The 16,190-nt window shown below is 41.2% G+C and overlaps 4 protein-coding genes across 4 annotated transcripts; 3 read left to right on the top strand and 1 right to left on the bottom strand.

The window, feature by feature from the left end:
- Positions 1-327: 327 nt before the first annotated feature.
- Positions 328-10,350, top strand: LOC108594880 (CG5767). The gene is made up of 11 exons (XM_033295028.1): positions 328-776; positions 841-1,417; positions 1,978-2,430; positions 3,907-4,267; positions 4,404-4,557; positions 6,387-6,743; positions 6,801-6,945; positions 9,398-9,465; positions 9,529-9,855; positions 9,916-10,261; positions 10,319-10,350. Exons 1-11 carry the CDS (start codon positions 408-410, stop codon positions 10,336-10,338), a joined length of 3,177 nt encoding a protein of 1,058 aa, XP_033150919.1. The 5' UTR covers positions 328-407; the 3' UTR covers positions 10,339-10,350.
- On the top strand, positions 6,024-7,030 carry LOC108595562. Its single transcript, XM_017980822.1, has 2 exons — positions 6,024-6,743; positions 6,801-7,030. Exons 1-2 carry the CDS (start codon positions 6,366-6,368, stop codon positions 6,981-6,983), a joined length of 561 nt encoding a protein of 186 aa, XP_017836311.1. The 5' UTR covers positions 6,024-6,365; the 3' UTR covers positions 6,984-7,030.
- LOC108595561 lies at positions 6,981-7,770 on the bottom strand. The gene is made up of 3 exons (XM_017980821.1): positions 7,673-7,770; positions 7,288-7,608; positions 6,981-7,236 (listed from the first exon to the last, which is right to left on the bottom strand). Exons 1-3 carry the CDS (start codon positions 7,721-7,723, stop codon positions 7,036-7,038), a joined length of 573 nt encoding a protein of 190 aa, XP_017836310.1. The 5' UTR covers positions 7,724-7,770; the 3' UTR covers positions 6,981-7,035.
- Positions 10,351-12,244: 1,894 nt separating the features above from the next.
- On the top strand, positions 12,245-13,010 carry LOC108595942. The gene is made up of 2 exons (XM_017981227.1): positions 12,245-12,329; positions 12,400-13,010. Exons 1-2 carry the CDS (start codon positions 12,264-12,266, stop codon positions 12,958-12,960), a joined length of 627 nt encoding a protein of 208 aa, XP_017836716.1. The 5' UTR covers positions 12,245-12,263; the 3' UTR covers positions 12,961-13,010.
- The last annotated feature ends 3,180 nt before the right edge of the window (positions 13,011-16,190 follow it).

Raw genomic sequence — 16,190 nt, 5'->3', positions numbered from 1 at the left:
TTGTCTTTCAAATATATCTTGTGTTTTTCCCGCTTTTGTTATTGTTATTTATATTTATCTAAATTGTGCAAAGTATGTGCAAATATTTGTGTCAAATAAAAAGATTTTCGATGACGCAGCGCATAGTTTAATTGAACAATTTCAATGGAAACGCGCCTTTAGTGAGTGTCAATTATTAGCGATAAGATAGATACTGTCAATCGACTTTGTAAGTTTGATAACCCTTGTGATATACCAAATCTAAAACATTATAAATGGTGTACTAGGTGCAGTTTTTTTATAGACCCACTAAACACTCGAGCTTCGCACCTATAAATAGTTAACAGAACTAAAACTTTAGCTCAATTACGAACCGATCGCCAAACGATACTAATATCGAAACCAGTTAAGTTTTAATTACATTCCAAATGTTTAATAAAGTGTGTGTGCTATTGCTGGCTCTTGGCCTCAGCCAGGCTGTGCCCCATATGCTGCTGCCCGACGTGGGCCTCATGCAGTTCATGATGCGTTCTCGCGATCTCAGCCAGGATAATCCAACACGCTCGCTCTCCTGCTTTGACTACTATCTGCCGCAGCTCAATAATATTGCCGACAACTACAAGACGGAATACGCAGCCTGCCTGACTGCCGCGAAAGAAGCTGAAGCTGGCATCGATGACACCACCAAGGAAAATCGCACCCGCATTGATAATGCATCTGACGACGCCTGCAAAGCTTTGACTACTTGTAGTGCATTGTCTGGCTCCATTGCTTACTTCGAATGCTATGCTGAGGCCGTAAGTTCCAAGTGAAGTCTTTTAGTCTGTTTACTGTTTCTAAGACTTTGAATTTTGTTTTTAGGGCGGTGACAATGCCAAGACCATGTACACCATTTCAGCCAATTCTTCAGAGCTGTTGGCTCAGGTGCGCGAAGAATACCGCCTTATCGAAATTGAGCAATATTCTTGCACCAACAAATCGGAGCGTGCCTATGTGGAGAACACCGCTAACACTTATGAAGAGCTAAGCAAGTGTCTGTCGGGCCAAGGAATCCCAACAAATCCACCACCCACTGAATCCACAGCTGCTCCCCCAACTGAATCCACAGAGGCACCACCAACGGATTCCACAGCTGCGCCAACAACTGAATCCACAGCTGCCCCACCCACTGAATCGACTGCAGCTCCTCCGACTGAGTCGACTGCAGCTCCTCCAACTGAATCGACTGCAGCTCCTCCCACTGAATCCACAGCTGCTCCTCCAACTGAATCGACTGCAGCTCCCTCCACAGAATCTACAGCAACACCAGCTACTGAATCAACCGCAGCTCCTCCCACCGAAGAGGATATGCCAGAAGAGGACTTGCATCGCAGCGCTGAGGAGCAAGCCAAAATTAAGGACATCTTGAGCAACTTGAAGAGTTGGCTAAGCCGTCACTAAGTAAACAAGTTATTTTGGTAGCAGCCTGTGCTACAAAATAATGTGTACTGTATATACAAATCAAATATAATCTGGCTATGAATTTATTTTGAAAAAAACTTATGTTTTAATAGCTGTATACATAAAAATAAATATCATTAGTTAAATTGAATAAGTACAAATAAAAAAAGTATAAAAATGATATCAAAAACTTGTTCTCATATTTGTGGCTGTGAACTAGTTCCTTTGATTTGGTGTTTGCAGCCCATATTAGCGCTCTTAACACTCACGCTCATTGTCGTGAGTCAATTATAGATTAGCGAAGTGGCCCAATAAATCTTATCAGAATGCATACTAAATATTGCCCCGAATGTGATTCGCATTCATAATTAAAATATTATTGTGAACAGACAGTTTTTAATTTTAAATTTGATGCGTTAATAGCTCTCATTGAGTTTATATTTGTATTGATTGGTTTTTAATCAATGATCTATGAAGACAGCTCGCATTGTCACTGCCAAAGAGTTTTTGGGCTATAAAAGTTCAGCCTGCCACTGGCAACTTTCAGTAATTTTTTAGCGTTTCGTCGGGATCACCAACTAAGGAATACAGTGGAATACAATATTACCTATATAACTATGAAATTCGTGCTGTCTTTGTGCCTGCTGTTGGCTTCCGGCCACAGCGTTTTGGGCCACGTGTTGGAATACGATCTATCGCCCTTTGTTGCACTACAAGAGCGTGCCATGCGTTCTATGGTATCGGCCTACTCTGCTAACGATGATCCCGATCTAGTTGCCAGTTGCTTCAATAAGTATATTGAAGATCAACAAGGCGTGCTGAACAACTACAACAAGGAATACACCGTTTGCCTCTCCAGTGCTCAGGAAAAGCGCAATCAGCTGACTGCTCAGAGTGCCAAGGATCGCCAGGATCTGGTGGATCGCAGCGGAGGCATGTGCGCTAATCTTTATTCCTGCGATGATGTCATCGACGGATTGGAATTCTTTGATTGCTATAGAAATGCGGCAAGTATTTGAGTTAGATTCAACTAAAGTTTAAATATTTATACTTTGTTACATTATATAGTCGGCTGACAGCTACAAAACCTCGTTCACCTTGAACAGCGATGCAAACGCTTACTACAGCATCTTCGAGGCCAAATATAAGACTATCGATTTAGACCGCAGACAATGTACCGATGCAGCCCGCGTCGACTATGCACATGACTTAGAGAAATGTGATTCCGAGTTCAATGATTGTAAATCCGGCGGAACTACCATGAATCCTACTGACGAACCAATAACTGAGGAGCCAAAAACCGAGGACCCAACAACTGAAGAACCAATAACTAAAGAACCAATAACTGAGGAACCACAAACATAAGAATAAAGAATACTGTCTGTCGACTTTGTTAGTTTGAAAAACCTTGTGATATAGTAAATCTAAAACATTATAAATTGTGTACTACATAGATATAGACTTGAGCAGCTCGCTTTTAAATAGTCAACATACCGAAGACCTTAGCTCAATTACGAGACTCTATCAAATACGGCTTCTTTGATTACTTCACATGCTATGTTGATGCCGTAAGTTCCGAATAGAATCTGTTCATTTACTACTAATGTCAAGACCATGTACACAATTTCGGCAAATTCTCTGGTGCTGTTGACTTAGATGCGCGAATATTACTGTCTGATTGACAATGGGCTTGACCCAACAAATGGGAGCGGGCCTATGAATCCACAGCTGCACCACCCACTTAATTGACTGCAGCTTCTTCCATCGAAAAGGATTTTGGTGACAATGAATTCTGTGACAGCTCTGAAAAGCAAGCCACAATTAAGGACATTTTGAGTACCTTGAAAAGTTGCCTGAGTCGTTATTAAGTCAATACTTTTTTTTTTGCAGCAGCTAAAAACAACATAAATACTGTATTAATATACAATAATCAAATATAATCTGTCTGTGAATTTATTTTGGAAAATTATGTTTTTATCTCTATATATTAATTTGATTATGTGATTTTAATAAGAACAAAGTAATAAAATCTTTAAAAATTATGTTAAAGGCTGTTCTTATATTTGTGAACTGGTTCTTTTTATTCGGCTCTGCAGCGCTCTTGACGCTCACGATCATTCTCGTCAAGCAAATCACAGATTAGTTAAGTGCTTCATAAATTCCCTGAAACTAGACACACATCTTATCAGGACGCGTACTAAATATTGCCCAAAATGAGATTCGCATTCATTATTAAAATATTTTAGTAGCAGATAGCGCTTAGACAGATACATGGCAGTTAATTTTAAATTTGATGCGTTAATAGCTCTCATTGAGTTTACCCTTGCATTGATTGGTTTTTAATCAATGATCTAAGGAGATAGCTCGCATTGTCATTGCCAAAGAGTATAAAAGTTCAGCCTGCCACAGAATACTTTCAGTCAATATTAGCTTTTCGTCGGGATCACCAACTAAGGAATACAGTGAAATAAAATTAAGACTACATAGCTATGAACTTCGTGCTTTCTTTGTGCCTGCTGTTGGCTTCCGGCCACAGCGTTTTCGGCCACGTGTTGGAATACGATCTATCGCCGTTTGTTGCACTACACGAGCGTGCCATGCGTTCTATGGTATCGGCCTACTCTGTTAACGATGATCCCGATCTAGTTGCCAGTTGCTTCAATAAGTATATTGAAGATCAACAAGGCGTGCTGAACAACTACAACAAGGAATACACCTTTTGCCTCTCCAGTGCTCAGGAAAAGCGCAATCAGCTGACTGCTCAGAGTGCCGAGGATCGCCAGGATCTGTTGGATCGCAGCGGAGGCATGTGCAATAATCTTGAATCCTGCAATGAAATCACCGATGGGTTGGAATTCTTTGATTGCTATCAAAATGCGGCAAGTATTTGAGAGTTAAATTCAACTTAGGTCTTATTAATTACACTTTCTTATACTTTTGACATAGTCGGCTGACAGCTATAAAATCTCCTTCACCTTGAACAGTGATGCAAACGCTAAATACAACAGTTTGTTTGGCAAATATGAGAATATCGAGTCAGAGCGCAGACAATGTACCGATGCAGCCCGCTTCGACTATGCACATGACTTGGAGAAATGTGATTCCGAGTTCAATGATTGTAAATCCGGAGGAACTACAGTGAATCCTACTGATGAACCAACAACTGAAGACAATACAACTGAAGAGCCCACAGAGAAGCCCGACGAAACTACTGAGGAGCCAATTACCGAACCTGCTGAAACAACTGAAGAGCCTACAGAGAAGCCCGATGAAACTACTGAGGAGCCAATCACCGAACCTGCTGAAACAACTGAAGAGCCCACAGAGAAGCCCGACGAAACTACTGAGGAGCCAATCACCGAACCTGCTGAAACAACTGAAGAGCCCACAGAGAAGCCCGATGAAACTACTGAGGAGCCAATCACCGAACCTGCTGAAACAACTGAAGAGCCCACAGAGAAGCCCGATGAAACTACTGAGGAGCCAATCACCGAACCTGCTGAAACAACTGAAGAGCCCACAGAGAAGCCCGATGAAACTACTGAGGAGCCCATCACGGAACCTGCTGAAACAACTGAAGAGCCCACAGAGAAGCCCGATGAAACTACTAAGGAGCCAATCACCGAACCTGCTGAAACAACTGAAGAGCCTACAGAGAAGCCCGATGAAACTACTGAGGAGCCAATCACTGAACCTGCTGAAACAACTGAAGAGCCTACAGAGAAGCCCGATGAAACGACTGAGGAGCCAATTACCGAACCTGCTGAAACAACTGAAGAGCCCACAGAGAAGCCCGATGAAACTACTAAGGAGCCAATCACCGAACCTGCTGAAAAATGAAGGCCTACAGAGAAGCCGATGAACTACTGAGGAGCCAATCACCGAACCTGCTGAAACAACTGAAGAGCCTACAGAGAAGCCCGATGAAACTACTGAGGAGCCCATCACCGAACCTGCTGAAACAACTGAAGAGCCCACAGAGAAGCCCGACGAAACTACTGAGGAGCCAATCACTGAACCTGCAGAAACTACTGAAGAGCCCGACGAAACTACTGAGAGACCACCAGAGGAAGATTTAAACAGGGCGCTGCCATTGCTGTACAAGCGAACAATGGGTCAACTTAAACGTTTCTTTTAAACAAAAAGTATGTTTTTAGTTTGTAAGTGAATAATAAATAAAAAAAGTACATTTCGTCAAAGATTTTGATAATTTAAATTATATTTTGTTTAAAAAATTGTAAACGAATGAATATAAAAAATAAGCGAAATAAAAAGAAATGGATAGATTAATTTGAATTTACATTTAATATTGAGTAATCGGCGGTAAGATTTTTTTGACTGATTAGACGTCCTATCAAAGTGTATAAAATAGTTGGTTGAGTGTTGCTTTATCGGCTGGTTAGTCTGGGAATTGTGAAGTTCTTTGTTATTGTGGCAAATTAAATTATCAACATATGTTGATTTTTATGACTCATTATCATTCAAAACATTATCAATATATTTATTTATTAGGTAAACACTTGAGCAGACGTCATTAACATTTAATTTATTTTGTTGCTATTTACAAAGAAACTTGTTGAACTGTGTAAATAGTTTAGTCAGCAAATTAGTAACAGGCTAGAGACGTATTACAGCAATAAAGAGCGCACTTGATATTTGTAGCGGTGGCGATAAGAGATCAACAAAATTTTATTAGCTTGCAGAAACACACTTGGACATGATAAAGATAATGACATTTTGTGGAACTGTAACTGTCAATTGATATGCCAATCTAAATCGCTTAAACGATTGTATATCACCAACAACAGCAGCAACAAAAATAACAACAAGCAAATCGATTTTAGTAGGAAATTCTCAATTAAGTGTATACTTGTGCAGTCTTAAGCACTCGACAGCTTTGGGCAGCAGCGCAGTCTAGACCAGAGACATTTAAAATCTTCAGCTAAATGCGCGCGGTACAAAAACAGTTGGAGAACGAGACCAGACGACGCCACTTGTGGCTCTGGGCGCTGCTGTTGGTGCAGCTGCTGCTGGCGCGTGACTCTCATGCAGATTTGCCAGCTGATGAGTGGCCAGAGTCCACGTCCACGCTTGACGAGTGTCACGATGAGTACGCGCTGGCAAGTGCCAATGCCTCAAGTATCTATATGCAAAGCTTCAGCTCGTGTGAGCTGACGGCCAACGAAACGAAATACGATCTGAGCATAGACGAGCAAATGGAGCGCGAACAAATCCAACTGGGCGCCAGCACAGTCTGCAACAATATGCAGCAATGCGATACGCTCGATGAGGATTTGGAGTACTTCAAGTGCATGCAAGATAATGTAAGTAGCTGTCGCTGTGGCGTTAAACTCTTGACTAACAAGTGCTCTGCTTTGTAGGGCAAGCGCAATCAGCAGCTGCTGATGCAGATCAATTACAACGCCAGCAGCGCCGAGACTCGTCTGCGCGAGGACTACGATGCAGTGCAGCAAACATTTGTGCTATGCACGCTCGAAGCGCAGCTTGTCTATGTGAACGGCATGCGTGAGAACTACGAGCAGTTGCTGCAATGTCGCAGCTAGAATTTACTCTTAAATAAATAAGCTTAGTTACTAGTCGAAGTCGAAGTTTAATCTAGTCTAGCGTGTTGGCCTGCTGCAGGCAATTGTCGAGCGAATTAAAGACGCCCGCCGTGCCCATCACATAGCGCTGCTCAGTGGCATTTGTGCATAGATAACGCTCCACTTCGATATGACTGAGCTGCTGCGTCAGGCTCAAGGCATACTCCGAGGCGTTAAAGGAAATGGCGTACATGCTGGCCAACTGCAGCTTGGCCTAGAAGCAAAGCATTGAAGTTTTAGCCACTCTGAATATTTTCTCTCTCACCAGTTTGCCAAAGCAGTCGAACATATCCAATGCATCTGTTAGCTGCACGCACTGACTGATGTATGAGCTGATTTTCAACGCTGCCTGCCGCATAATTTGCTGCACCGCTGCCACACTCTGTACCACTTTGCCGCGCACACTGCTCGCCTGCTGCAGACAGTTGTCGTAGCCCTTGGACCAGCTTGCGCCCATTTGCTCCAGCTGTGGCAAGTAGCTGGCAAAGCAGTGCTTGGTATTGCCTACGCCGGCCACATCGTGACTCTCCAGAAATGCCGTCAGGCTCAACAAGCAGCGTGTGCTCTCCGTTGCTTCTCGTTGCGGCTGCAACAGACTCAAATGCTGTACTCTATATATTTCCTTTTGGCTTTTGGGTGCGCTCACTCACCAGCAATTGTAACAAAAGCAGCAGCGGGAGTGCTTTGCATACAGTTTTCATTATCGAGGTCTGCTTTGTTTTGTCGCCCACATGAAACTGCAGAAATCGTTATAAGGCCCGTATTGTCTGCTATAGCTCTTTTTTGGCTAACTTGTGACATTGATGTATCGCTTGTTTGTTTACTTTATCGCCACTCTATTATCTAGTGTATTAGGCCCAAACTCTGCTTGCCAAACTGTTTGCGAACGTTCAATGTTTTGTTGCCTACTTTAAGGGCTGCCCAGAAGTACTGCCCTACAGCACAATTCATTCAGTGCTGCCGTTTTAGCTGTTTAGGGAATTTTAAGAAGTGCAAATTCTGTATTCAAATAATCCAACCACTTGGCTTTTTATTTTCTTAAAATAAATAAGTCATCTATGCATATTTTTTTTTTTTTTTTTTTTTTATTTTATTTATTAAGTGAGGAATCTATGCATATTAATCTGTTAAAACTCTGTGCTTAAGCAACAATGTATAAATAAAGATAAAGTAATTTTGTGCTTTTTATTAATTTTCTTATTCTTTGTGGTAAATAAGAGCTTTCATTGTTTTTTAAGAATAGAGAACCAATCAGCCTATTCAATATCACTTCCGATTTTAATAGATTTTTCAGTTACTCTTTAACTTTTCACTGCTTTTAGTAATTTGAAACAAATGCGTGTTGTTGGGCTACCCGAAGTAAATACTAAAACCAACCTGTTGCCTACTTTTAGGATATGCAGATATTTATTAAACAGAACAAATGCAAATTGTGCATTACAACTGCAAAATGATGTCCAACCTTAATGAAATAATATTGAGATAAAATCCTTGGTATATACAGAGGATTATATATCTGTGCAAACTTATTTTACATGCTCAAATTCATTAATTTAAACATGTTCTTTATTTATTTATATTATTTATATTTGATGACAACTTGGGCTCCTGCACAGACTTTTCAATACATTTCTGAGAGATATATGCATTTTGAGATTGTTTTTACTTATTTGTCCATGGTGCAGTTTCATTTTCCATTTAAATTTACTAACAAAAACGATTGAAATCAGTGTGCTCTAAACTATTTACATATTATATAAAAAATATTTAATGAATAATTCGACTTAAAATTCCCATTTTTTGTTGCTAACAAATACAATTAATTATTATGACTATGATATTAATATTTCACAAATTTGTTAATGAATAATAACAGCTGCTGACAGAGATAAGAATATCGAACATGTTCAAGCTTGACAGCCACATTGGCTCATAAATGGGCTTAATTGTTTAAATATTAGCTGGCGCATTGTTAGCATAATTCTACAAAAATTAAGCATACCGAGGCGCTTATCAAGTTGGCAATTAGTTGAGGCGTGTTTTTGTAATTTCGCTTAATAATTAAACTATTTTTGGATAATGACCCTGAGCTCCGAGCACGTTGGCGCTCAATTGGAAATGCACATGCAAAGCAATTTGAGGCCTCAGTCATAAGTCGCTGGTGTCATCTTAATGCCAGCTAATTGATCACCCACAACGAAGCGTAGCGCACACCAAGCCTTTCACTGATATTTCCTGTTGCCAGACGCTGCCCTAGGGCAGACAAAAGAATTGACAACGAATTCACTTGCAAACGGATCAATCATTGTGCTCAAACCACTGTGCGTAGCATATATAAAGCATTAGTGTCAGACTGTGGCCACCAAACAGTTAATTGAAGCGCCTCAACATGAAGCTACTGAGCAGCGTACTACTGTTGGCCAGCCTGGCCATCTTGGCCCAAGTAATAAACGCAAGGAGCAGAGTTTCAAGTATAGAATTGATGCTTACATTTGCTCTACTCTAGGCCAAGCCGAGCGCAGTGCAGGCGCCACTACAGGCAACTTTGGATAAATATTTGAATGCGCGTAATTTTGATGTGGACTCACCGGATGTAACTGCCAACTGCTTTTCTTTGTATCTGCCCATGCTGAATGAAGTTGCTGCCGCATTCTCCAGCTCGTATCAGGCCTGTATTAGTGCAGCCAATGCAGTGACTGCCAACTTGACTGCGGAGGCGCTGAAGGAGCAGTCGATGTATAAGCAGGAAGTGAGCAGCTTGTGCGGCGCTTTCAGTGCTTGCGACAGCAGCGACAATGACACCTTCAGCTTCTTCACCTGCTATGCCAGCGCGGTAAGCAGTTCACAGTCGACTTTGTGGCACGCTCTCTAATTTTAATGCTCATTGCTGTAGGCCCAAGCCGACATCTCTGTGATCTACGACATATCCACAAATGCCGCCACCACCGGCAACACGCTCGCCGAGGCGCTCAAGGCCAATCAGGATACGGAATACCAGTGCACCAACACCACCGAGAGCAACTATGTGCGCGACACAGCCGCCACCTATGATCTGCTCGATGCCTGCCTGAAGAATGGTCTGCCCACAACCTCAACCGCCGCTCCCACTACAGTGGCTGTAACTCCAACTGGGACCCAAAGCTCTCAGTCTGGCGACGCTAGTGTTTCTACTATTACCGATGGTGCGGCCTCCTCGGTGAGCACAGCTGCTCCTCTTGTGATCGCCTCCACAGTAGCTGGTAATATTTAAATAAATTAACCACTTAATAAATGAGCATTGTTTAAAAATGTTGCAGCATATTCATTTCAATTTTGAAGCGCACACCAGCCAAGCAAACAGCATTTATAATTTTTTGACTGAATTTACAACAAATCAACAGCAAAGTTCAAAAAATATACGAATAGTCGAGCTATCATATCGGCTTTTACAAATTTCTTATTTACTGACAAAAGTTAAGCAAGCATAAGCTTTATGGATATTTTTTGTATACATATAAACTACTACGTTACCTCAGAGCTATTTATAATAGGCTCACCTACAAATTTATAGAATGGTAGAGGCTTTCAATGCTTTATAAACTACTTTACATAAATGATAATAACAAGAACAATAAACGAATGGCTGATATAAATCTTAATTAAACTTTGGGCTCAACTCATTTTATTGATTTGCTGTTCCACTGCTAACGATTTGTATACAACAATTTTGTTGCATAAATTTAAAGACAGTAAGATAGCGAAAATTTAAGTAAGAACAGCTCAGTTATAGATTGTAAGTAATATATTATTATTATTACTCTGGCAACTCGATCACTGCTTGATTAACCGCCAGCAGTTCATACACTACTGATCGTAGCCTCTGCTGCTCTACGCTCGTCTGCATCGCTGCTCCTCTGACCTGCGTTCGTAAGCGCTCGATCGCTCTGAGCTGGGGTGAATGATAGCGTCGCTGGGAGAGCGCCTAATGTGCATTGAGGATGGGTTTTTTATACACTTTGACATTTTTGTAAAAATGGAAAAAGGGTATTATGCAAGGTGCTCAAATGTATGTAACAGGGGAGAAGGAGGCGTGACAGACCCCATAAAAAGTATATATATGCTTGATCAGCTCGACGAGCTGAGTCAGAATTATTGCCTGTGTGTCCGTCTGTGCCGTCCTGTCTTCGTTCTTTGTCCGTCTGTGAGGGAGTGCGTGTGTCCTCCAGCAACTATAAGAGCCAGAGCAACCAAAATTTGGTATGTAGGTGCTCCTATATCCAGGACACTACGCTTTTATTTATTTTCTATTTCCTCCCCCCTCCCCCGCAAATCGAAAAAAACCATATAAAGGCAGTACAAAAATCTTTAAAAATCTGAAATAAATCACCAAATTGCCTAGTCATGTTTCGACCGATTGTGCACGTTTCAGATCGATCGGATAAATAGCTTACAACAAATTAATTAAAATTACATTTTCCCAATTTTTTTTTTTTAAATTTTATTTAGGTTCCCCTCAGCGGGGGGTGCACGTGCTGACCCGCCATACAAACGTCGCTGCCGACGCAGCGGCGGCACGTTCGCAGCTGATCGCCTACAGCCGAAACGAGCTGTTGACCGTAGCTGTTGTTAGTATGTTTTGTGAGTGCATGCGTGTTGTTTTGTTGACGATACCTAGTCCAAAGGTTTTAAATGTTGGTGGCGCCCAACTTTAACCTGTCCACTTGTTTTGACTGCATTAGGCGACCTATGCAAAGAGAGTTAGAAGCTGAGCATGAAAGTGAGAGTTACAGACCAAAAAAAATTGTAATTAAGCTGAATTTTACTCAGAGCATTGAAGCAATGTGCTAAACGTTTATGTTTATATTGAATATTTATTAATTGTGTTAGTTGTTCTTATTTAAAGAATGAGCAATTGTAATTTCGTATCATATTCTGATAAACATGTGTAAAATATTTCTGAGCATTACTTTTACTTTAAATTTGAGCTAATGTAATTATTATTTTTATTTTTCCTGCTGCCTATTATAAATTAAATAATTGTAAGTGGCTGCCGACCTAACATAACAGTTTAATTACTATAATGAAGCACATTTCAATTTTGTAATCTTTTCATTTGCTTTATCTATATTTAAGTCTTTAAGGTTTTGCTGGTTTTATGCGTGTGGCTCGGTTCGCTTATCGCAACGCCTGCTGGCTGGCTTACCTAATTATTTTGGCAACAATAACGCGCAGTTGTAATTTGCTTTTCAAGGCCCCCACAACATGCTGTGTTCCGGCTACGCTAGTCCTTTGCTGCTGACCGCGCTCTTGCTGTGGTCCTGCGTGCACGTAATGAAAATGGACTCCGACAATTGTCAAAGCAATTATTTTCTCTGTTTCAATTTCTACTCTTGTGCAGGCATTACCTATAGCCAGCCAAGTGCATTGCAATGAGGGCAACAATGGGACGCATACACAGACCTCGGCGAATGGTCAGCAGACGCAGACGCAGACCGGAACCGGCTGTCAGCAGCAATCCTCCGGAGATGGACAACAGAGCCAGAGTCAGAACCAAACCGGCAATGGCAACCAGACACAAACGCAGTGCAGTGGCGAGGATTGCGCGACGATGCCTACGCTGGCGCCGCTGGAGTGGAACACGCTGAAACCATTGGAATGGAACGGAAATGGACAGAGCCAGAACCAAACGAGCAATCAGACACAAGTGGAATGCAATGGTGAAGGTTGTTCATCGATGCCTACATTGAAACCATTGGAATGGAACACTATTCCGACTATGAAACCAATGGAATGGAATACTATGCCGCCCATGAAACCCATGGAATGGAATACAATGACACCTATGAAACCAATGGAATGGAACACTATGCCACCCATGAAACCCATGGAATCGAAAACAATGCCTCCAATGAAACCCATGGAATGGAACACTATGGCTCCCATGCAACCTTGTCATTAAAACAATGCAAAAAAAACTTCTTAACATAAAAATTCGCAAAACTCTTAAAACGCAAATTGTAATTTTTTATTGAGCAACTGATTTACGAAAGAACTTGAGGCAAGTTGAAGATAATGGCACATTCCCCGACTGGAAGAATTATCTTCATTTGCGGATCTTAATTGCGGTGCAATTAAAGAACTTTCCAACACATGCTGACTTTCGTGCTGTTATCGATTAAAGCGTTCTCACTCTCTCCTCCTCTCTCTTAGTCGCACTCTCTTGGTCCATTGGGTGCGGTGCAGCAAGGACTTGTGGCAAGTTGCGCCTGCGGTTAATGCAATTTTTCGCTGCTGCGCATATAAAACTTTTTAATGCGCTGCAACTTGCCGTTTTTTTTCTTACTTTAATATTATATTTTGGTAGTCGAACTGCAACGTCTGTTAGCGCCAAGATTGCAATCTGCTTTTCAAATTGCGCCATGTCAGCAAGTGTGTGTGTGTGTGTCTGTGTTTGTGTGCGACTAAGCGTTGCAATAATCAAAGCCAGATGTGACTGGTGACAATGCCAGCGAGTCTCGGCACTTAGTTATAGTTACGGCCTCTGCTTGTGTCTTAGCGCTTAAGTCATTTTCTGATTAAAATCTTGGCCATTAAGCTAGCGCCACGCTCAAATCGTAGAGTGAACTTTTTTAATGACACCGACAATAGTTGCTCCTGTACACGGCAGTTCCCAACAGGCCGCAAAAAGGACGCGCAAAATTTTGTACGTTTGGCGCCTGCAACGAACGATGGCCGCTGAATTTCGGGGCGGCTAAAATTAAATTAAAACTGTCGAGCGCAAAATAAAAAAAAAAAAGTGGAAAAACTAAAATGCAAGAAAAAAATATAAAAGTTGAAACTGTGAAAATATTTGCGCGCCCGGGTATTTGAAAGGCAGGCGCGCCAGCTGTCAGCGCTGCCAGAGCAACGATGTCAATTAGTTTTTCAAACGCTAGTCAGACTAACCACCCAGCAGCAACACCCCCCCACTCACGTTGCAACAGCAGCAGCAGCTACTCGCCGGCAAGTATCTTGCACTTGTCCTTTGCCCAAGTCAAGTTGGCTTTAAGTTAATTGCATAAGATTTCACTTTGCCTTTTCCGTAGCCTTTACCCACGCCCACGCTCTTTCGCGTGCTGCGCTGCTGATTTTTCTGCTGCTGCTGCTGTTGTTGTTGTCGCCATTTTTAATCAAGTTAAAAGTTATATATTTTTTATAAATGAAGTGCGAAATATACGCAGCGCAGAGCAAACTGGCATTGCATACTGAATTGTATATATTTCTGCATATAACTTTATGACAAGCGCGGCTTCGGGGCAAAGCCTCAGACACGCCACCCCAAGTACGTTGCGTGTTAATTAATGCAACAGCATTCGCCTGTTGCCAAGCAAAGGCTAAAAGCTACACAAATTAATTAGAGTCGACTGCGGTTTTTTATAAATAAACCTACTTATAAAAATACGACAATAGCAAAATCGAGATGATGACGTCAACTGATAATGGCGTTGGTGTTAAAAAGTTTGTACTGTATATAATAATATATTTGGGAATTACCAAATATCAAATACACTTTGTTGTCAGTAGCTTAACCAAGCCATTTGTAATTAAATATTAAACAAAAGTAGCCCATTTGGCTCAACACTGTATTTAAATAAAAGCAATGCCAGCTAAGCAATTTGCTTAAGTCTTAAATTGCACGTTTATAGCTTCACTTCATTTTCATTGTCGAATTCATATCAGCACAATAAATTATTTAGTGAATGCAGGGCTATTAAAATATAAATGCACTTTACGATTTGAGCCAATTGTCACTTTACCACTTGAATGACGTAAAGTCGATAATAAAATGAATTGAAATATATTTGTGCAATTTATTGTTTTAAACATACAACATGCAATTCAAATATTTATTGAGAGAAAGTAAACTAACGAAGCAGTTTGCAGCTTATTGTTAAGTATTGAAGCAAAGATTGAAACATTGTTAATGCCGAATGGAAAAATTGTAAGTCAATTTAACTTATTTACGCTTGTCACATTATCAAAATAAATTACATAGCATAAAAACGATACACAGTGCGAAAATAATAGCGTTTAAGAATTTATTTAAACATGAATATGTGTAAGAGTCTGAATCAATATAAAACTCTCTCAATATAAACTCTAAAATTTCTATGCCAATACGCGCATTTTGAAGCTTATCGATGAATCGTCCATCAAACAATTGAAGCGTGTGAAAAAATGTTTGCGTTACTGCCTGTTGAGCTCTGATATTTTTATTTTGAACAAATTATCAGCGACGCCACAATAGACAAGCGCACACACACACACATAGAAACAATGTATAGCGGTTAGCACCTGCTAAGACTTTGATTGATGACGTGAGCAATTGATAATGGCTGAGAGACATAACACCCAGAACAACAACAACAACAGCAGCAACAACAACAAGCACTCAGGTGGGTTGTTAGCCACTCTAATTGGCGCCAGCGTTGGCGCTGACTCGCTGCTTAAAAATGTAAAGCATGCTTTAGTGTCATTTTTTTTGCGTTCTCTCCTTTTTTTTTTGTTAGCGACTTTGCTTTGTTATTTTATTTTGTTGCGTGTCTGGCTAATTGTGCACTTAAAGCGACTTTGGCGCATCTTCTTTATATTTTTTAAACACCCTTCTAATTAGCGACGCCCAAAAGTTAATTGCAATTTGCGCCGTCGCTTCAGCTGTCACGTGCAGCAAGACAGAGAGAGATAGAGAGAGATAGAGATAGACTACTTTAAACTCTTTCACAGAGTGCGTCTTAATTTGGGCGCAAGTCTTCTCTGGAGCGGATACGTGTTTTGGCCAAAGCCCCAGCAACGACATTGACTGTCAGTTGGAAATGTTCTAATTTTCTACTGCAGTGATTTTGCATACAAAGTCGCTCTCTGTCTATTCTCGCTGCTCGGGGACTCGTTTTACTGATTTATGCGCATCAATAAGTTGCCCAAGTGCGATACTTAGGCGGAATGTGCCCGCAATGAGACGTGGACAAGCAGCAGTCAAGTCAAGTTCGCGTTGCAGCAATCACGTGCGACTGCAGCAGCAGCAGCAGCAGCAGCCGCCGCACCAGCTGCAGCTGGAGTTCCAAAATAATGATTTGCATTTGCATTTGGATTTGAATTTGAATCTGCAACTGCACAAAGTGCGATTCCGATTGCGGTGGCTACGCTCTCGAT

The sequence above is a fragment of the Drosophila busckii genome, chromosome 2R, assembly GCF_011750605.1.
Source record: "Drosophila busckii strain San Diego stock center, stock number 13000-0081.31 chromosome 2R, ASM1175060v1, whole genome shotgun sequence".
In the NCBI taxonomy this organism is placed as follows: domain Eukaryota; kingdom Metazoa; phylum Arthropoda; class Insecta; order Diptera; family Drosophilidae; genus Drosophila; species Drosophila busckii.
This window is presented reverse-complemented; position numbering and strand designations above follow the sequence as displayed.